Source organism: Saimiri boliviensis, chromosome 7 (genome assembly GCF_048565385.1).
Source record: "Saimiri boliviensis isolate mSaiBol1 chromosome 7, mSaiBol1.pri, whole genome shotgun sequence".
Taxonomy (NCBI): domain Eukaryota; kingdom Metazoa; phylum Chordata; class Mammalia; order Primates; family Cebidae; genus Saimiri; species Saimiri boliviensis.
In genome coordinates, this window is record NC_133455.1 from 61,159,908 (window position 1) to 61,182,457 (window position 22,550).

The window sequence follows — 22,550 nt, forward strand, 5'->3', positions numbered from 1 at the left end:
TAGAGTAGCATTGATGTTTCCCAACATAAAAGATGTTAGTAGTTTTCAAAAAGAAAGATATAATGTTAAAATAACCACATTGCCATGTATGTCCCTATGCAACAATCTTGTGTGTTCTTCACATGTACCCCCAAACCTAAAATGCAATAAAATATATATTTTAAAAATTTTTCAAAGATAAATATATATTACTTTAGGATCAAATTTCCCAATGCTTACATGCCATATAATGTACCTACAAATGCCTATTACAGTAATGATATTTGCCACAAAAAGACAATTAGCAAATTTATATTGTAAACATTAGCACTTTTCATTTAAATCAGTTTATTTATAATGACTGCATAAGCTTTCCTCATAATCAAATCTCATTTGATTTTGATATATTAAGATGTTTATGTCCATTAAAATTGCAGCCACATGGACCAACAACAAAGCAAAACTAATTGTTTATATTATGCAGCAGTCTAGATGGACATGTCTAGTTGCACTGAAGCAAATGCCAAGTTTATTTGGGACACTAATTATTTGTTTCCTATTTCTATTTTATTTTTTGTTTCCATTTTTTCAGATTTAAAGCAATGTCTATTTTCTGACTTAAATGAGAAGACTGGCCTCAGGCAGTCCTAAACTACTGATTCTTTGGAAAGGAGCACTAAAGCAGCACAGAGTAAGAGCATCTCACAGTGATTTGCTGGCCTGTACAATATGTACAGAGCAAGGCTCTACAGCTACTTCACTGTACTAATGATCCAATTCCTGAGGCAATCTGGAGAGAAAAAGAAGCAACAAGTGCACAGAATCACAGAATTAAGCTGGGTGACTTCCACTTACCTGGGAAAAATGGTCAAACATAATATTATAGCAGGTTTGGTTGAAAGACCATCAATTCATTAATGTAAAGGTATGGTTTTCAATCATAAGCAATTTACTTTCTTTGTCTTCTTTACTCAAGAGAGTATTTTTTAAATTCTCCCTGAGAAAAATAAAGTAGCTTAAACAGAAGCAAAGAGAAAATTTAAACAAGGGGGAAATGTCATGTTTTTAGATAACTTTTTAGTAGAATTCCATAGTAGTTGAGAGTTAAGTAGGATAATATATCCAAATCTGCAGTCTTAGCAAGTGTCATTGAAGTGTTAGGTATTATGTGATTAGACTAAGGAGATGATAAATGATTAACTTGTACCTTGGAGGAATTTCTTATGCATTTTATGTTTGAGCCAATATTAGAGAAGCATACATACCTAGATAGATTCTGGATTCCAAGTGATTTTTTTTTTCAGTTAAGCCTTTTTTGCACAGTTTTCATCTGTTTGCTATAGACAGGAGCCTGACCATATGTGCAGGTTTGTAGTGGACTATAAAGGTCTAAAACATCTATCTCTCCCCAAATATCTCTTCCAATGTTTTTTCTAAAAGTTTCATCTAAACATAATTCTAGTACCATATCTTCAGCAAGTTCTACTTAAATGAATGTGAAATACAAATTTCTCTTGGATATGCCTGATTATGACTGAAAATGTGTAACATTTACACAAACATTATAAATCTGAAATGTTTCATTCCTACTACACTGCCTTGCCTAGCAGGTAGCCTAGACTTGTCCTAGGATCCATCTTTGTAACTAGTCCCTCGAGGGACCCACATAGGGTGAAAAGTTCAAGCATGCACCAGGGATGCTGCTCATAGGTCTTATAGGCTTTCCGTCTATTGTCTACTCCTCTGGCCATCCTTCTTCTCTACTGACCAACTGATACTCTTCTACTTACCATTTATAGCTCGTGGAACTTCTAGACCATTGGGATGCAGGACCATGTGGAATGCTCCCTGTGGTTCTGCAGACACCAGCCAAGACAGGGCTATTTGAATATAGAGGGATATAAGAAGGAGCATGGATATGGGAAGAACATAATGGAAATGATCACATGCAACAACACCTATTTATGGAACTACTCACCACTCCCCTAAAACCCAGGCTACTCAACTGACCCTGCTTTGCCAGGACTCTTCTCTCTGTTGATTTGACCTCAGGTGACCTTTTATTTATACCTCCAGTTTGACTCCCTTGGAGACCTGCAGTTTACAAGAAAACTCAGAATTCAGTTATAGAAACTTTTTCATAATGCTTCCCTTCCCTATGCAAATCCAGAGACACATCTGGCAGATGTTTCTGTGCCTCTAAAAGTTCCATGACATTTAAGAAGCTCCCTAGGGCAATTCTAATGAGTGCTCACAAGTGTGGTCCCCTTGGGCATTTAGGCATGGCTTTTGGCATTGCTGGGCACTTCTGTATCTCTAGACTAGCATCAGGACTTCCCATCAAGCATTCATTGGTTACTTTGGAGTGTTTTATTTCCTCAAACTGGGAATGCCTGGTATTTAGAGTGCTTAGATTATAAATTTTATCATGTTGTTTGTAACTCCTAAATCTGAGCATTAACTGAAGCTACAAAAATATATTTTAAAAATCTTCCTCTCAAGACAAGCATTGGATTTCAAATGGAAGAAAGAAATAGGTTTCCTTTTAAGATAGGAAGGAGATAACAAATGAATATTTCCTAAATCCCTATGATGTGCTAAACTCTACCCAAGGTGCCCTTGTAAGATAATTGTCTTACCCTTTAAAATTGAAAAATATTTTGAAATGGCATGCTTGTACTTCAGAAACAACAAGAATGTGCTTTAACTCATGTAGTACACTAAAAATAAACAAACAAAAACAAATTTTAGGCTCTTAGAATCTGAATACCTGAGTTTGAATCCCATCTCTTGCCCTTTAAAAGTGTGGTGATTTCTCAAGGATCTAGAAATAGAAATTCCATTTGACCCAGCAATCCCATTACTGGGTATATACCCAAAGAACTATAAATCATTCTACTATAAAGACACATGAACACGTGTGTTCATTGCAGCCCTGTGTACGATGGCAAAGACCTGGAACTAACCCAAATGCCCATCAATGATAGACTGGACAAAGAAAATGTGGTACATATACAACATGGAATACTATGCAGCCATAAAACACGATGAGTTCGTGTCCTTTGTAGGAACTTGGATGAATCTAGAAGCCATCATTCTCAGCAAACTGACACAAGAACAGAAAACCAAACGCTGAATGTTCTCACTCATTGGTGGGTGTTGAACAATGAGAACACATGGACTCAGGGAGAGGAGCATCACACACTGGGGGCAGTTCAGGGGGTAGGGGAAGGAAAGTAGGGGGTGGGGAGGGTGTGGAGGGATAACATGGGGAGAAATGCTGGATATAGTATACATTTAAAGTAAAATAATAAAATAAAAAGCTAATGTATAAGGCCCTGCAGCATGGAACCTGGAACACTGCTACCCTACTCTACAGACTATATGAATTCACAACATCCAACAAAGGCCAAAACACTCCACTTCTAATGCCGATTTTCAGTCTTAAAGAAATATGTATTTGACAGGGGAAGTTTGAATTCCTAGAATGAGTTTATGTGAAGGGGACCCAGATGAAAAGACGCTTTGCATATTTTGTTTTTTTCCTTTGAGTGGAGACTTGAAAAAGTTGTTCTACCCTGATGGAGAGATTCAATTCAGATTAAGTGAAAGGTGTACCTTTCTTTTGTAACATGGGGTGAGAAGCTTTGTTCCGGAAAGGAGTGCCAGCATGGAATGGGTCCCTGACTATAGGTACATTATTAAGCAGATCAATTTTGGAAAAAAAAAATATATATATATATATATATAATTATATTATATACAATTGTATATATAATATATAATATATAATATTATATATTATATATATTATATATTTTATATATATAATATATATGTATATATATAAGCTGAGGGTCTGGAAAGTGATTCTTCATGCCTGTGCACAATTTGTGTAATCCAATTTGAAAATCCTATTCACATATCTTTGATGTGTATATGGTGGGGGAGGGCATGCACTTTATGAAATCAGAGTTCTCACACATGCAATTAGGGAATCAGGTGTCCTGTCTCCCCTTGGGTTCAGTTTTGCCAAGTCTGCAGAGAATTCCCAGTGGGTGCAGGATCAATGCCTGCCAGTCCAGGCCTGTCTTGTGCCTCCAGTGCTCAGTACCTCACCCTGCAGCATCAGCTCTCACTGCTGGCAGTGCCACTCACGTCCATTCTCCACCAGCCCTTCATGTCTTGAAGTTTACCCTTGGGAAATATGTTCCTAATCTGAGCTTCAATCTCCAATTTTCTCTTTCTTCTCTACCCTCAGGTAAACTGGGTAGTTTTTGCTTTCTATTCCAGGAGAGATGAGAGATCTCTTCTCAGATCTCTTCTAAGAAAGGATGTGCCACACTGATCTACTTCAGATAAGAATAGCTGTTAATTATATGGTCCTTCCTTGGTTACTTTTCATTTTTCGAAGAATCATTAAAAAGCAGAGCCTTAGCCCAGTGCTATTAATTTCAAATGGTGTACAGAGGAGCTAGAACAAGAAGAGCAGTGATGGAAGGGTCTACCAAATGCCCCTCAAATCCCTAAACACAGTCAAGGGAGACCAGAACAGGGATCTATTCAAGTGGCTAACTACAGACCTCTTTCCACACTGGTGTGGTTTGGCTTTGTCCTCATCCAAATCTTATCTTGAATTGTAGTTCCCATAATCTCCACCTGTTGTGGGAGGGACCAGGTGGAGTTAATTGAATCTCCATGGGGAGTGGGTTCCCCTATCTGGTTCTTGTGATAGTTAGTTCAATTACCTCCAGATGGAGAAAATTGACTCTCCATGGGGTGGGTTCCACTATCCTGTTCTTGCGATGCTAAGTTAGTTCAATTATCTCCCGGTGGACATAATTGAATCTGCATGGGGATGGGTTCCCCTATCCCGTTCTTGTGGTAGTGAGTTCTCACGAGATCTGATGCTTTCATAAGGAGCTTCACTCTTTGCTGAACGCTCATTCGCTCTCCTGCCATCATGGAAGAAGGGTGTTTGCTTCTCCTTGTGCCATGATTATAAGCTTTCTGAGGCCTTCCCAGCCATGCGGAACTGTGAGTCAATTATATCTTTTTCTTTCTAAATTACCCGGTCTTAGGTATGTCTTTAATAGCGTGAGAATGGACTAATGCACCCAGTTTCCTCCTCCTCTAATATCTGAGCGTTTATATATCTGTAGTATCATTACGAGGTGAGATTTTAATGTTTATGTGTTCTAATATTCACTTTGCTGTGTTTTAATGTAAGTCCTAATCTATGAAAATTATTCTTAAAACACTTTTTTTCCTTTGTCTTAAAATTTGAGCCCAGTTTTCAAGTCAGCTGGAGAACTCTGCAATGAAAACAATGGAGCTAGTTTCTAATCTTTAAATTATTTGTGAACAATTATATTTTAGCTGTTTGCATAACAATGATGTATAACATTAGTTTCCAAATGTACTCTTTCATTATTCAGTAAGTGCATGTAGAACTGAATTACTGTGATTTTTGCAGTCTTAGCATCTAGCCATATGAGCATTTTTCTGCCTTCTGCCTTTCCCTAACAGGTGTAGCTTGATAGTCCTCTTTTAATGGCTGTATAATGTTTAATACATAGTAGCAATTCAGCCCTGTAAACCTCTTTTCCCAGTATCCTTTGACTCATTACTTCTGAAACTGGGGACATCTAATTGCTGTGTCTCAGCTGGCATACATTTCACTTCTTCCAGCAGAGTTTGAGGCTGATGGTCTTAATGCTCATTCTTTCTTCATGACTTATGTCTAGTCACATTGTCCCAAGGTACTGTTTTAATTGTATTATGTTCCACTCTGTAATAGATATTATCAAATGAAAAATAACTCTATTAAAGCTGGGCAAAAATCAGGAAACATGAAACCCTTTCACTGCAATTTTACTACCACCATATAGCAGACAATGGATTTTTCCTGAAATGGCTGTCAATTCTGTGACTCCAAAATAGAGTTTTACACTGTGCAGCTCAACTTTCAATGTGTAAACAGGGAGAAGTAAGGGATATCCAGAGTATTTATGCTGGACTGAGAGTGGAAGGAGGAACCACTTTTCCTAATAGAACATTTTAGGAAACGTGAGAAAACATGTAAGGAGACTTTACAAGGTGATTAAAATCATCCCTTATTCTAATGGGATTCAGAGCTTGTCCTAAATAGATCAGAGCTAGCACCATAAAAATAGAACAATTACTTTGCAGTTGGTTTCATTTTTCTTATAGATATATTGGACACATCAGTGGTCAAATATGTGGAGATTTAAATAATACGAAAGAATGTCACAACACTTACTAGAATTGTGTTTTCACATCTTAGAAGCCAGTGCATATACTGGATCTTTGAAAAACCAGTCCTGGAAGAACGTGTTCTTTCAAAAAAAAAAGTTTTAGTTTTCTTTTTTTTCCCCCAGATTTACCTCTTATGTTATCCTTTTTTTTTTTTTTAAGTTCTGGGGTACATGTGCAGGACATGTAGGTTTGTTACATAGACACGTGCCAGAGTAGTTTATTGTACGTATCAACCCGTTATCTACATGAAGTATTTCTCCTTATGCTACCCCTCCCCTACCCCTCCATCATCTGACATGCTCTGGTGTGTGGTTTCCCTCCCTATGTCCATGTGTTCTCATTTTTCAACTCCCACTTATGAGTGAGAACTGTGGTGTTTGGTTTTATGTTCTTGTGTTAGTTTACTAAGAATGTGGGTTTCCAGCTTCATGTCCCTGCAAAGAACATGAACTCATCCTTTTTTATGGCTGCATAGTAATCCGTGGTAAATATGTGCCACATTTTCTTTATCAAGTCTATCATTGATGGGCATTTGGGTTGGTTCTAAGACTTTGCTATTGTGAACAGTGCTGCAGTAAACATGTGTGTGCATGTGTCTTAATAGTAGAATGATTTACAATCCTTTGGGTACATACCCAGTAGTGGAATTCCTGGGTCAAATGGGATTTCTGGTTCTAGATACTTGAGGAATTGCCACACTGTCCTCCACAATGGTTGAACTAATTTATAGTCCCACAACAGTGTGAAAGCATTCCTATTTCTCCACATCCTCTCCAGCATTTGTTGTTTCCTGACTTTATAATGATCACCATTCTTACTGGCATGAGATGGTGTATCATTGTGATTTTAATTTGCATTTCTCTAATGAACAGTGATGATAAGCTTTTTTCATGTTTGTTGGCTGCATAAATGTCTCCTTTTGAGAAGTGTCTGTTCATATCCTTCACCCAATTTTTGATGGGATTTTTTTCCTTGTAAATCTGTTTTAGTTCTTTGTAGATTCTGGATATTAGCCGTTTGTTAGATGGGTAGATTGCAAGTTTTTCATCTTTCTGTTGGTTGTCGGTTCACTCTAATGATAGTTTCTTTTGCTGTGCAGAAACTCTTTAGTTTAATTAGATCCCATTTGTCAGTTTTGGCTTTTGTTGCCATTGCTTTCGGTGTTTTAGTCATGAAGTCTTTGCCCATGCCTATGTCCTGAATGGTATTACTTAGGTTTTCTTCTAGAGTTTTTGTGATTTTAGGTCTTGGAAGACTTTAATCCATCTTGAGTTAATTTTTGGAAGGGGTCCAGTTTCCGTTTTCTGCATATGGCTAGCCAGTTTTCCCAACACCATTTATTAAATAGGGAATCCTTTCCCCATTGCTTGTTTTTGTCAGGTTTGTCAAAGATCAGATGGTTGTAGATATGTGGTATTACTTCTGAGGCCTCTGTACTGTTCCATTCAACTATATATCTGTTTTAGTACCCGCACCATGCTGTTTTTGTTACTGTAGGCTTGTAGTATAGATTGAAGTCAGGTAGCAAGATGCCTCCAGGTTTGGAGTTTTTTGTTTGTTTGTTTGTTTTATCAGGATTGTCTTGACTATGTGGGCTCTTTTTTGGTTCCATATGAAATTTAAAGTAGTTTTGTCTAATTCTGTGAAGAAAGTCAGTGGTAGCTTAATGGTGATAGCATTGAATCTGTCTATAAATTTCTTTGGGCAGTATGGCCATTTTCATGTTATTCTTCCTGTCCATGACCGTGGAATGTTTTTTCCATTTGTTTGTGTCCTCTCTTATTTCCTTGAACAATGATTTGTAGTTCTCCTTAAGTCCTTCACATATCTTGTAAGTTTTATTCCTAGGTACTTCATTCTCTGTAGCAATTGCAAATGGGAGTTCACTTATGATTTGGCTCTCTGTTTATTATTGGTGTATAGGAATTCTTGTGATTTTTGAAAATTGATTTTGTATCCTGAGACTGTTGAAGTTGCTTCTCATCTTAAGGAGATTTTGAGCTGAAACAGTGGGGTTTTCTAAATACACAGTCATGTCATCTGCAAACAGAGAGACAATTTGACTTCCTCTCTTCCTATTTAAATTAGTTTGGGCAGTACTCTTTATTTCTTTCTCTTGCCTGATTTCCCTGGTCAGGACTTTCAACACTATGTTGAATAGGATGGTAAGAGAGGGCGTCCTTGGACTGGTTTTCAAAGGGAATGCTTGCAGTTTTTTCCCATTCAACATAATATTGGCTGTGGGTTTATCATAAATAGCTCTTATAATTTTGAGATACTTTCTATTGATACCTAGTTAATTGAGAGTTTTTAGCATAAAGGTGTGTTGAATTTTATCGAAGGCCCTTTTTTGCATCTATTGAGATAATTATGCAGTTTTTCTCATTGGTTCTGTTTATGTGATGGATTATGTTTATAGATTTGCACGTGTTTTTTTTTTTTTTTTATTGCATTTTAGGTTTTGGCGATTTGCACATGTTAAACCAGCCTTACATTTTGGGGATGAAGCCATCTTAGTCGTGGTGGATAAGCTTTTTGATGTGCTGTTGGATTCAGTTTGCCAGTTTTTATTGAGAATTTTTGCATTAATGTTTATCAGGAATATTGGCCTGAAACTTTTTGTTGTGTCTCTATCAGGTTTTGGTATCACGATGATGTTGGCTGCATAAAACGAATTAGAGAGGATTCCCTCATTCTCTGTTGTTTGGAATAGTTTCGGGAGGAATGGTACCAGTGCCTCTTTGTACCTCTGATAGAATTCAATTGTGAATCCATCTGGTCCTGGACTTTTTTTGGTTGATAGGCTATTAATTACTGCCTCAATTTTAGAACTTGTTATTGGCCTCTTCAGGGTTTAGAGTTTTTTCTGGCTTAGATTTAGGAGGGTATATGTGTCCAGGAATTTATCCATTTCTTCGAGATTTTCTAGTTTATTCGTGTAGTGGTGTTTATAGTGTTCTCTGATGTTTGTATTTCTGTGGCATCAGTGACGATATTCCCTATTTTATTTTTATTGAATCTGTTTGGTTCTTCTCTGTTTTCTTCTATATTAGTCTCACTAGCAGTCTATTTATTGATCTTTTCAAAAAACCAATTCCTGGATTCACTGATTTTTTTGGAGGGTTTTCATGTCTCTATCTCCTTGAGTTCTGCTCTGATCTTAGTTACTTTTTGTCTTCTGCTCACTTTTGAATTAGTTTGCACTTGCTTCTCTAGTTTTTTTAATGTGATATTGAGGTGTCAATTTTAGATCTCTTCTGCTTTCTCTTGTGGATATTTAGTGCTATAAATTTCCCTCTAAATACTATGTTAGCCGTGTCCCAGAGATTCTGGTACATTGTCTTTGTTCTCACTGGTTTCAAAGAACTTATTTATTTCTGCCTTAATTTTGTTATTTACTCAGCAGTCATTCAGGAGCAGGTTGTTTGGTTTCCATGTAGTTGTGTGGTTTTGAGTCAGTTTCTTAACCCTGAGTTCTAATTTGATTGCACTGTGGTCTAAGTGACTGTTAACGATTTCCGTTCTTTCACATTTGCTGAGGAGTGTTAGACTTCCAATTTTAGAACAAGTGCAATGTGTTACTGAGAATAATGTATATTCTGTTGATTTGGGGTGGAGAATTCTGTAGATATCTATTAGGTCCTCTTGGTCCAGAGCTGAGTTCAAGTCCTGAATATCCTTGTTAATTTTCTGTCTCCTTGATCTGTCTAATATTGACAGTGGGATATTAAAGTCTCCCACTATTATTGTGTGAGAGTCTAAGTTTCTTTGTAGGTCTCCAAGAGCATGCTTTATGCATTTGGGTGCTCCTGTTTTGGATGCATATATATTTATGATAGTTAGCTCCTCTTGTGGCATTAATCCCTTTACCATTATGTAATGCCCTTCTTTGTCTCTTTTGATCTTTGTTGGTTTAAAGTCTGTTTTATCAGAGACTAGGATTGCAACCCCTGCTTTTTGTTTTGTTTTGTTTTCCAATTGCTTATTAAATCTTCCTCCATCCCTTTATTTTAAGCCTATGTGTCTCTTTGCATGTGAGATGGGTCTTCTGAATACAGCACATGGATGGGTCTTGACTCTTTATCTAGTTTGCCAGTCTGTGTCTTTTAATTAAGGCATTTAGCCTGTTTACATTTAAGGTTAATATTGTTATGTTTGAATTTCATCCTCTCATTATGATGCTAGCTGGTTATTTTGCCCATTAGTTGCTGCAGTTTTTTCATAGTGTCAATGGTCTTTACAATTTGGTAGGTTTTTGCAGTGGCTGGTACAAATTTTACCTTTCCATGTTTAGTGCTCTCTTCAGGTGCTCTTCTAAGGCCTGTTGGTGACAAAATCTCTCACCATTTACTTGTCTATAAATAATTTTATTTCTTTTTTGCTTATGAAGCTTAGTTTGCCTGAATATAAAATTCCGGATTAAAAATTCTTTAAGAATGTTAAATATTGCCCCCCACTCTCTTCTGGCTTGTCATTTCTGCAGAGAGATCTGCTGTGAGTCTGATGGGCTTCCCTTTGTGGATAACCCAACCTTTCTCTGGCTGCCCTTGACATTTTTTTATTCATTTAAACCTTGGTGAATCTGACAGTTATGTGAGTTGGGGTTGCTCTTCTCGAGGATTATCTTTGTGGTGTTCTATTTCCTAAATTTGAATGTTGGCCTGTCTTGCTAAGTTGAGGAAGTTCTCCTGGGTAATATCCTGAAGAGTGTTTTCTCACTTGCTTTTATTCTCCTTGTCACTTTCAGGTACACCAATCAAACGTAGATTTGGTCTTTTCACATAGTCCCATATTTCTTGGAGGCTTTATCATTCCTTTTCATTCTTTTTTTCTCTGATCTTGCCTTCACACTTTTTTAGGTTGATCTTCAATCTCTGATATCCTTTCTTACACCTGATCCATTTAGGTATTGATAATCGTGCATGCTTCATGAAGTTTTCATGCTGTGTTTTTCAGTTCCATCTGGTCATTTATGTTCTTCTCTAAATTGGTTATTCTAGTTAGCAATTCCTCTAACCTTTTTTCAAGGTTGTTAGCTTCCTTGCATTGGTTTAGAACGGGCTCTATCAGCTTGGAGGAATTTGTTACTACCCACTTTCTGAAGCCTACTCTTGTCAATTCATCAAACTTGCTCTCTGGTGAGGAGTTGTGATCCTTTGTTGTAGAAGAGGTCTTCTGGTTTTGGGAATTTTAAGGAGAGTGGAGAAGGAACAAATAAATCTGCAACTGGTTGTGATCAGTTAGTTGTAAACACCACTGCACTAGGACCAGCCTTGGAATTGTTCTTTTAATGATAAACTTCTCCAAGGGTTTTTTGGGTCTATGTTGGTATTTTGGCAAATTTAATTATTGTCATCTTATGGAAACCCTGATTTGAAAAAAAAACTTTTATAGTTTAAGGATAAACATTTTTGTCAAATTGGTTGTTTTATGTCAGGATACAAAAAAAAGCAATATGTGTACATGCAGATATATACATAAATGTACATATGTTGTGAGAACACAACTAAGGCTTAGAAACTGAATTCTGTAAAACTGACTTTGTGTATAGATGTAGCCATGATGAACTCTTTCAGAGCATTGCTGTAATTTCCTATTCAGATTAGTAAGAATTAGCACGTTATATTTTAAGACATTATCTTATCCTAACAAATATTGGTTGTCATATTTTGGGAAGAGTGTAATGTTTATTGGTGGGTTTTAGTGTTATTACTGTTGACATCTTTAATTGGAGATTAGTATTCTGGTTCTCTCCTGTTACCATTACCAATGGAATGACAGAGCAACTAAACAATAGTTTTAATATTAGCCTCCTTACATCCCAGGATATGCTTTCTGGTAATTCCAGCCCCTACAAGTTCGCAACAGGTCTTTTATGGTATTTATGGAAAAACTTAATTCTTTAGGAAAAAAAAATCAGGACCAGCAAAATCTGTCTAACTGAATTGTGGCTTCCTCTTACTGAAGTATATTTCTAATTCAGTTGTATTTATGCAAGAACCACCTATGAGAAAACTGAGGCTCATTGGTGTGAGCTGACATAGATGGGAACGGAGAAGTTGGAAGGTCATTTAAATTAGAATCTAGATCCCTCCTTTATTTCTTAATTCATTTCTCTTAATAGAAAGCCTGTTTCTTTCATTGCTCAATACTAAATAGGCATTTTTCCCAAAAGAACTTTTATTGGTACAACTATGTATTTTTAATTTTCCTGAGAGGCATTAACAAATCAAATAAACGGGAGCCTAATCATTTCTGATGCATAAATTTTCAAGGGAAGCCCCTGATGTTATTCATTTATCTCTCCTTTCTAGAAAGGTGTTAACATTCCTAACGAAACAGTGATTGCCTTTTCACAAAATGATCACCCAGCAAAAGCCTTTTTTTTTTATTGTTTACTTTTTAAAGTCTCTTTAGAGGCCACTATTTTATTCTTTGCTTTCACAAGTTATTGACATTGGTTTAAGTACTTGCAATGCAAGGATTTATTCTGAGAGAGTGAATACAAGGCCATTTTACCTTGAGCATTCAGGAAAAACCAACACTGAATTTGAAATAATGAATCATAATGTACTCTAACTTATTGTGATTTCATACATTACTCTTTCCCTTGTTAAAAAATCTCTTCAGAGGCTACCAAGGTCATACCCAGAATGAAATTTCAGTTGCACAATTTTATGACCATCAGATCTCACTGATTATTTTCATGAAAATGTTGTTTTTATGATGAAAGTACTTTTATTTTAAATGTAGATGAGTATATTATTTTTAATTGTCAGATCATAACTATAGGTATGGGGCAAAATGTGATATATATATATGGGATAAAATATATAAATATATATTCCATATATATACACACACACCCCCATACACACACACAGAGGGTAAAATTATTAAATTAAGACTATTAACTTATCACCTTGCTTGTTTAGCATTTTTGTGGTGAGACATTTGAAATGTATGCTCTTAGATATTTTGAAATACACCATAAATTATCGACTGTAGTTACCCTGCTGTGCAATAGATCTCATAATTTATTTTTCCTAGCTTAAACTTTATATCCTCGGGAAGCTGAGGCAGGACGATCTCTTGAACCCAAAAGGCAGATGTTGCAGTAAGCCGAGATCATGCCAATGCACTCCAGCCTGGTGACAAAGTGAGACTCCGTCTCAAAACAAAAACCCTTTATATCCTACATCCTTTAACCAATAACTCCCCATTCCCTCCACATTCCCTGCCCCAGCCTTTGGTAACCATCATTTTATTCTGTACTTTTCTAGAGTCCACATATAAGTGAGATCATAGGATATTTGTCTTTTTGTGCCAACCTTATTTCACTTAGTATAATGTCCTCTAGGTTCATCCATATTGTCACAAGGGTTAGGATTTCCTTTTTTTTTTTTTTTTTTTTTTTAAGAAGGCTGAATAGTATTACATTATATGTACATGCTACCTTTTCTCTTTTTTTCCCATAAGTTACTTGGATACAGGGGATATTTGGTTACATGGTTAAGTTCCTTAGTGGTGATTTGTGAGATTTTGGTGCACCCATTACCTGGGCAGTATGCACTGCACCCTCTTTGTAGACTTTTATCATTTGCCCTCCTCCCACTCTTCCCCCAGGTCCCCAAAGTCCATCGTATCAGTCTCATGGCTTTGTATCCCACACATCAGTGAGAACATATGATGTTTGGTTTTCCATTCCCCAGGTTACTTTGCTTAGAATAATAGTCTTCAATACCACCTAGGTCAATGCAAATACCATTAATTCCTTCTTATGACTGAGTAATATTCCACTGCGTGTAGATAGGTAGGTAGGTAGGTAGGTAGGTAGGTAGATCTATAGTTTCTACATTAATGAGTTTCTTTACATAGTATCTATATCAATTAGTTTCTTTATCCACTCATTGATCGATGGGTATTTAGGTGGGTTCCACGATTTTGTAATTGCAAATTGTGCTGCTATAAACATGAGTGTGCAAGTGTCTTTTTCATATAACGACACTTCTTTTTTTCTGGGTAGATACTCAGTAGTTTGATTGCTGGATCAAATGGTAGTTCCACTTTTAGTTCTTTGAGGATCTCCACGCCATTTCCCATAGTGGCTGTATTAGTTTACATTCCCACCAGCAGTGTAGAAGTGTTCCCAGATCACCACATTTATGCCAACATCAACTTTTTGATTTTTTGATTATGATCATTCTTGCAGGGGTAAGGTGGTACTGCAGTGGGGTTTTGATTTGCATGTCCCTGATCATAAGTGATGTTGAGCATTTTTTCATATGTTGGTTGGCAATTTGTATATCATCTTTTGAGAATTGTCTATTCATGTCCTTAGCCCACTTTCGGATGGGATTGTTTGTTCTGTTCTTGCTGATTTGTTTGTTTGTGTAGGTTCTGGATATTAGTCCTTTGTCATATGTATGATTGTGAAGATTTTCTTCCACTCTGTGGGTTGTCTGTTTACTCTGCTGACTGTTCATTTTGCCATGCAAAAGCTCTTTAGTTTAATTAAGTCCCAGCTACTTACCTTTGTTTTTATTGCATTTGCTTTTGGGTTCTTGGTCATGAAATCCTTGCCTAAGCCAGTATCTAGAAGGGATTTTCCAATGTTATCATCTAGGGTTTTTAGAGTTTCAGGTCTCAGATTTAAGTCCTCAGTCCATCTTGAGTTGATTTTTGTATAAGGTGAGAGATGAGTATCCAGTTTCATTCTTATACGTGTGGCTAGCCAATTATCTCAGCACCACTTTTTGCAAAGGGTGTCATTTCCCTAATGCTTGCTTTACTGAAGATCATTTGACTCTAAGCATTTGGGTTTATTTCTAGGTTCTGTATGCTGTTCCATTGGTCTATGTATCTGTTTTTATACCAGTGCCATGTTCTATTCATCTATTGATGGACACTTAGGTTGTTTTCCTATCTTGGCTATTGTGAATAATACTTCAGTGAACATGGGAGTGTAGGCATCTCTTTGAAAATTGATTTTAATTTTGAGGAGATCACAACCAGAAGCAGGATTGCTGGAACATATGGTAATTCTATTTTTAGTTTATTGAGGAACCTCCATACCATTTTCCATAATGACTGTACAGATGAAGCATCCATAATCCAAAAAAAAATCCAAAACTCTAAATGCTCCAAAATAGAAAACTTTTTGTATGCCAACATGATGCTCAAAGGAAATGCTCAATGAAGTATTTTGAATTTTGGACCTTTTAATGAGGAATGCTTAATTGGTGTATATTCTGAAAATATTCTGAAATCCAGAAAATCCAAAATTCAAAACATTTCTGGTCCCAAGCATTTTGGATAAGAAATCACATGTACTCATTTATATTTCCACCACAATGCACAGGAGTTCCCCTTTCTTCCCATCCTGGCCAACACTCAACTTTCATCTTTTCTGATAAACCCATTCTATCAGGTGTGTGGTGTTACCTCATTGTGGCTTTCATTTGCATTTTCCTAATGATTAGTGATGCTGATCATATTTTCATGTATCTGTTGGAAATTCATAAGTTTTCTCTTTTTTCCCTTTTTAAAATATATTTTTATTGTACTTTAGGTTCTGGTGTACATGTGCAGAACATGCAGGATTGTTGCATAGGTACATACACAGCAATGTGGTTTGCTGCCTCCATCCCCCCATCACCTATATCTGGCATTTCTCCCATGTTATCCCTACACAACCTCACTACCCCTCCATCCTTCCCCTGTTCCCTGCCAACAGACCCCAGTGTGTGATGCTCCCCTCTCTGTGTCCATGTGTTCTCACTGTTCAACACCCCCCTGCAATTAAACTTCAGAGCTTCTGTACAGCAAAAGAAACAATCATTAGAGTGAACCAGCAACCAACAGCTTCTGCAAGCTACCCATCTGACAAAGGGCTATATCCAGAATCTACAAAGAACTGAAACAGATTTACAAGAAAAAAACAAATCCATTCAAAAGTGTGCAAAGGATGTGAATGGACACTTTTCAAAAGAAGACATAGATGAGGCCAAGAAACATACAAAATAATGCTCATCATCACTAGTCATTAGAGAAATACAATCAAAACCACATTGAGATACCATCTCAGACCAGTTAGAATGGCGATCTTTAAAAAATCTGGAGGCAACAGATGCTGGAGAGGATATGAAGAAATAGGAATACTTTTACACTTTTGGTAGGAGTGTAAATTAGTTCAACCGTTGTGGAAGACAGGGTGGTGATTCCTCAAGGACCTAGAAATAGAAATTTCATTTGACCCAGCAATCCCGTTACTGGGTATATAGCCAAAGGATTATAAATCATTCTATTATAAAAAAAACACATGCACGTGTATGTTCATTGCGGCAATTTACAATAGCAAAGTCCTGGAACCAACCCAAATGCCCATCAATGATAGACTGGACAAGTTTTCTTTTCAGAAACGTCTGTCCAAATCTTTTCCCCATTTTTTAACTAGGTTAATTTTATTGGTATTGGATTGTTTGAATTTCTTATGTATTTTTGATATCAATCCTTTATCAGATACGTGGTTTGCAAATAGTTTCTCCCATTCTGTGGGTTATCACTTCACTTTGTTAATTGTTTCCTTTGCTGTGCAGATGCTTTTTTGATGCAATCCCATTTGTCTATTTTTGTTTTAGTTGCTTGTGCTTTTGGGGTCATATTTAAAAAGAAAAATCATTGCCCAGACTACTGTGGAGTTTTTTGCCTATCTTTTCTTCCAGTAGTTTTATTGTATGGATTTTATATGTAAATCTTAATTTAATTTTTATATATGGTATGATGTATTATATTTAGATTTACATCTAAATATTTATTTGGGGGCAGTTGTTATTTTACTTTTAGTTTTCAGTTATACATTACTAACTTATACAAATGCCATTGAGTTTTGTAGGTTGCCTTTATATTTTGTGACCTTGCTAAACTTGCCTGCCTGTTCTAGGCAGATTTTGGTAAATTCCTTGGGATTTTTTACAGAGGCTGTCATGTCGTCTGCAAATAAAGCAGTTTTATGCTTTTACTCCTTTTCTTTGTCTCATGGCACTGACTGGGACTCTTAGCACAATGTTATATAGCAATGGTATGGGTGCCTTGTCCTTGTCTTAGAAAGGAAGCATTCAGTCTTTCACTGTTAAGCATCATGTTCACTGTGGGGTTTGGTGTAGGTATGTTTTATCAGGTTGAGAACATTCTCTTTTATTTCTAGTTTACTTAATTTTTTCTTACTACGAATAGACATGACTTTTGTCAAATCGTTTTTTCCATCAACTAATAGGACAATATTTTTCTTCTTTCACTGTCAATAGCCCTACATTTCCAGGATGATAAGCCCCACTTGTCTTTTTATATATTTCTGCATTCGATTTGCTAATATTCTGTTGAAGACTTTTGCATTTGTGTTAATGAGCAATATTGGTCTATAGTGTTTTCTGGAAGGGGGATTGTCTCTATCTGATTTTATTATCAGGGTAATTTTGGCTTCAAGAGATGGTTTTGGTGAATGTTCCGCCTTCTATTTTCTGAGAGAAATTATATAGAATTGACGTTATCTTTTTCTTCATTTGGTAGAAATTTTCAGTTATGCCATTTGGTCCTGAAGATTTTTGATTCAGAAAAAGTTTAAGTAAAAATTTAATTCATTTTATAATTTTAGCACAATTTAGATTACTTATTTCATCTTTAGTGCGTTTCAATAGTTTGTGGTTTTCAAGGAATTGATTTTATCTAAATTGTCTAATTTATATGTAGAGGATTGTTATTTTTCTTTTTATACATTTTTCATCTGCTGAGTCTAATGATATCCCTCCTTTCATTTCTGATACTAGAAATTTGTAGTCTCTTTCTGTTAGTCTTGTGAGAGTTTTATCAATTTTACTAATCTTTTCAAAGACCTAGTTTTTGTTTCATTCATTTTTGTCTCTTGTTTTTCTATTTTCAGTGTAGTGATTTCTACTTTTAATTTTTTAATTTCTTTACACTTATTTTGCTCTTTTTCTAGTTTCTTAAAGTGGCTGAGATTACTGATTTTAGACCTTTAATATAAGCATTTAATGTTATTTCTTTCTCTAAGCAATGCTTCAACTGCATCCCACAAATTATGGTATGTTATATTTTTGTTTTAGTTCAGTTCAAAATACGTTCTAATTTGTCTCGTGACTTTTCTCTTTGGCCCATGGATATTTAAAAATGTGTGGGTTTTTTCTGATTTCCAAATTTTGGAAATATTCTTGTTTTCTTTCTGTTACTGATTTCTAGTTTAATTCCTTCATGGTCAAAGAGTATACTTCATATAATTTCAGTTTTCAAATGTGTTATTTTATGACCTAGGATACAGTCTATCTTGATGAATACCCATAAGCACTTGAAAAGAATGTGTATTCTGGTGGCTTTGGTTGTCTGTTCCATAAACATCTATGAAACCCACTTGGTTGATGGGTCATTGTTTTATAAGCCTGCCTTCACTTCTTTTCTGTCTCCTCATTCTACTTAATACTGAGAGGGAACAGTTAAAGTCTTCAGTGATAAATGTGAATTTTCCTATTTCTCCTTTCATTTTGGTCAGCTTTGTTTCATGAATTTTAAGCTCATTTTTGATACGCATCTTAGATTATTATGTATTCTTATGTACATTGCATCATACATCCATCGTTATGTGATATTCCTTTTTATCCTCGGTAATTTCTTTGCACTGAATTGATATTAATACAGTCACTCCAACTTTCTTTTTATTAGGTTTTCATGATATATATTTTTTTCACACTTTGACTTTAAAAGTATATATATCATTCTATTTGAAGTGAGTTTCTTGCCCTTCCATACCTGTATCTGAGTCCAGGGTCTCAGGTGTTGAGAGGACAGAGGAAAAAGATCTGTGATGGCTGGCTGCCTTCGAATTACAGCTTCACTAACAGAGAACTTGGTATCTCAATCTTCACATTTCCAAAATGTTTACTTGAGTATATTCATAAAGCTGAAGTGAAAGAGGCAATAGAGAAGTAGCATTTGAGGACAGAAAATACAAAACTACTTCCAGACACTAGGTCAGTGGTCCTCAAACTTCAGAGTTTAAATACAAGAATTTTACTATAAATCCGGATTTCTAGGCTGCATATACAGAGATTATGCTTTGGTGGTTCCAGCCTGGGATCTGAGAAACTGCATCGTTGTGTCCCAGATAGTTCCAATCCAGAGAATCTAAGGATGGCACTATGAAAATGTTTTTCTTACCTAATGATTATGGTAGGACACCTGATATTACACTGCTGTCTTAGAACTCATTACTAAAGAGCAAGGCAGGACTAAGTTCATTCACACAGACAAGTGGATAAGGTAGGGACATTTTAATTGTGTTTCAATTGTATTTCAATTTTTTCCTTTTATTGGTAGGCCAATTTTAGCAGACATTTGTTAACTGGACTTAGGTATTCTATTTAGGTCAAATGGTTCTGAAAATGCTTGCTGTGATTGATAAAATATAAAAAGAAAGATTGAAGTTATTTGTGTAATTTACTATTTGTCAGTTATTGCTCCTCTTGTCAGATATCTGCTTCCTCCAATCTTCTAAGCTGCTTTTTTCTTTTTTCTTTAATATTTATAGAGAATACAGAGTAGAGGAATTGCTAGTTTTTACAGCCTTTGCTTTCCATCAAGACTTACGTTATCAACATATACATCCTGCATCTTCAGCAACTCTGTTTCACCAATATGTCTTCAACTTTCATGTGGGGTTGTAAAGATTAGTTATTTTCTTAGTCAAATACTTTCTTCCATGATATAATAAATAGCATGAAAATCATCTTCTGGTACCAATAGCCTTATCTTTTTAGACCACTTGAATCATATTTTATGTAGATTCTGAAATAGTAATGGAAATTCATCATCATGTTCTGAGCATGCTAAATTGACCATAACTTTTTTTTTAAATAATCAAACCACCCATAGTTTGCCAAAGATGATACTTGGACAATGATGACCTTTAAGTAATTGTACTTTTTCTTTGTCTGAATTAAATGCATTCCTCAGATTTGGAAATGAAACCATCATTAGGAACATATGTAGTATACTGGAATTCAGAACAGGATACCTCAGTGTTGTTATTCTTATCACTGTTTTATTAATGGAAAATGGTGCTAAAACATTTTAGATGTATATTAACTTTCTGACCACAAGATGTTTATTTTGTATTTTGCTAAAAATTAATTTACTTTTTAGTAAATTACTTTTATGTAGAAATTCTTCCAGGACACTACAATATCATTGTAAGGAGAGTAATTTCTGAAAGGAGACTAATTTTCTTCTTTCCCTCTGAGAAACTATCTGATATCACTACAGTGAAGTAATTCCTTTGGAGTTAAGAAATAAAATACTATACTATTTTCATCCTAGTTTACTTTTTTAAATATCACTCATTGAGAGATGATTCTGTGCTTTGGGAAAGGTATATTGTACACATAAATGAACTTGGGTTTCTCACCTAAGAGAAAAGGAACTTACAATGCCCAGTAGCATGAGGATGAGATTTGCCATGATAATGCTATTGAATTTGGGCATGTAAATAGCTGAAACTTGAAACAAAAACAAAAAAAGTGAAGGCCCTTGCAAGATTTGGGAAGTAAAAGATAGTAGGAGATTGCAGAATAATTCTTGTAAAAAGAGTTAAGTAATTTTCTAAGGACATCACTTGTTGCTGTAGACATTCCCAGGGAGAACCTGGGGTACCATTGCTAGGCACAATGTTAGGTAACAGATCTCACGTTTGCTTTTCTAATTGGTGTTTGACCTAGTAATACTCTTTTTGATTCATATGTATTAACTATTTCCTCCTGTGGCCAGTAACAAAGAACAAAAACCATTATTCAATGGTTTTTCTAACAATGAATATTTATCTAACAGAAGAAATAGAAATGAATGTTTTTGTTACTAAATAAATTTAATTGCTGTAACAAAGATCCTTAAAATATAGCAGGTAAAACTCAATAGAAAATTTTTTTTCTCTCCTCTAATAGTCTGAGTGGGAACTGTGAGGTTGGTATTCTGATCAGGGATCAGAATCTTTTGTCTTAGGGCTCTACCATCTTTGACACATGCTTTCCACCTCATGCTCCTACCAGACCATCTGCATTTTAGCCAGCACAAAGGAGGAAATGTAAAAAGCAAGGCCACATTAAATCTCTAACATCTGTTTACTCATATTCCAATAGCTATAACTTGATCAAATGGCAATGCTTAGTTCCAGGGAAGACTGAGAGAAATGTAGTCTCTACCTAGAGGGCCATATTACTTAACATAAGTAAGAAGGAAAGGATGGATATTTTTTGGACTATTGAAAGTTTCTCCCACAATAAGTATACTCATTTCTTTTCTCAGTGAGCTTAAAATATTCCATAAGCGTGAAGAAAACTGTTAATTGTAATACAAGCAACAAGTATGAAATAAGAATTGTAGGAAATGCTTATATTTCAGGAAAGCTTAAATATGATAGAACTATTTATAATGTCAGCAGCAGATAGGACATCCAGGAATAGAAGCCCAACTAGGTATTGAAACTATGGGTATAGATAAAAGAGGAAATTTCTTAGTAAAAGTGGCATCAGAAAATCCAAAAAAATAGAACTTTTCAAAGTACACCCACTTCTATCCACCAAAAGTCTCTGAGAGGCCTTTATACCACAAGGTGTATTCTGTTTGGTGGGGAGGATCATGAAGCAGAGAAAGATGGAGACTAACTAACCTAAATCCTTCACAAGTCTTAAATCCTCTCAAGAAAGGGTAAGTCTCTTTATTAGATATATCTACCTCTCTTACTGAATAGGGTCTTTGATATTGTTTCTGCTTCTTCCCTCTTCCAGGGTGCTTTTCAGGAAACAATGATCATTTTTTGGCAATTAATCAGAAGAAGAGTGGAAAGCCAGTATTTGTTTACCACCATTCACAAGACATTGAGAAGAGCCTGGATATAGCCCCACAAAAAATCTATAAACATAGCTACCATTCCTCTTCCGAAACTCAAGTAAGCAAACGCCACCAGATTGTCAATTCAGCATTTCCTAGACCTGCATATGACCCTTCTCTCAATCTGCTGGCCATGGATGGTCAAGATGTTGAAGTGGAAAATCTTCCAATCCCGGCAGCAAATGTAATTGTGGTGGTGAGTAGCAAGTTAAACTGATGCTGAGGCTGATGTTGATGCTTTCCTGTCATTGATGCTTGAAAAAAAAAAACCACTAATTGTGAATAATTATCAGTGAATCCCAGTGGTTATGTACCACAACACTTATTCTGTGGCACTTCTA

At 35.8% G+C, this 22,550-nt stretch overlaps 1 protein-coding gene across 1 annotated transcript in view; it reads left to right on the forward strand.

Annotated features, from left to right (window-relative positions):
• The window catches only part of PTPRR (protein tyrosine phosphatase receptor type R), a 296,114-nt gene that overhangs the window by 6,780 nt on the left and 266,784 nt on the right, over nucleotides 1–22,550 (forward strand). The window contains exon 2 of the mRNA XM_003927799.4: nucleotides 22,107–22,405. Within this exon, the coding sequence (XP_003927848.1) occupies nucleotides 22,107–22,405 (299 nt within the window). The remainder of the gene's footprint in view (nucleotides 1–22,106; nucleotides 22,406–22,550) is intronic.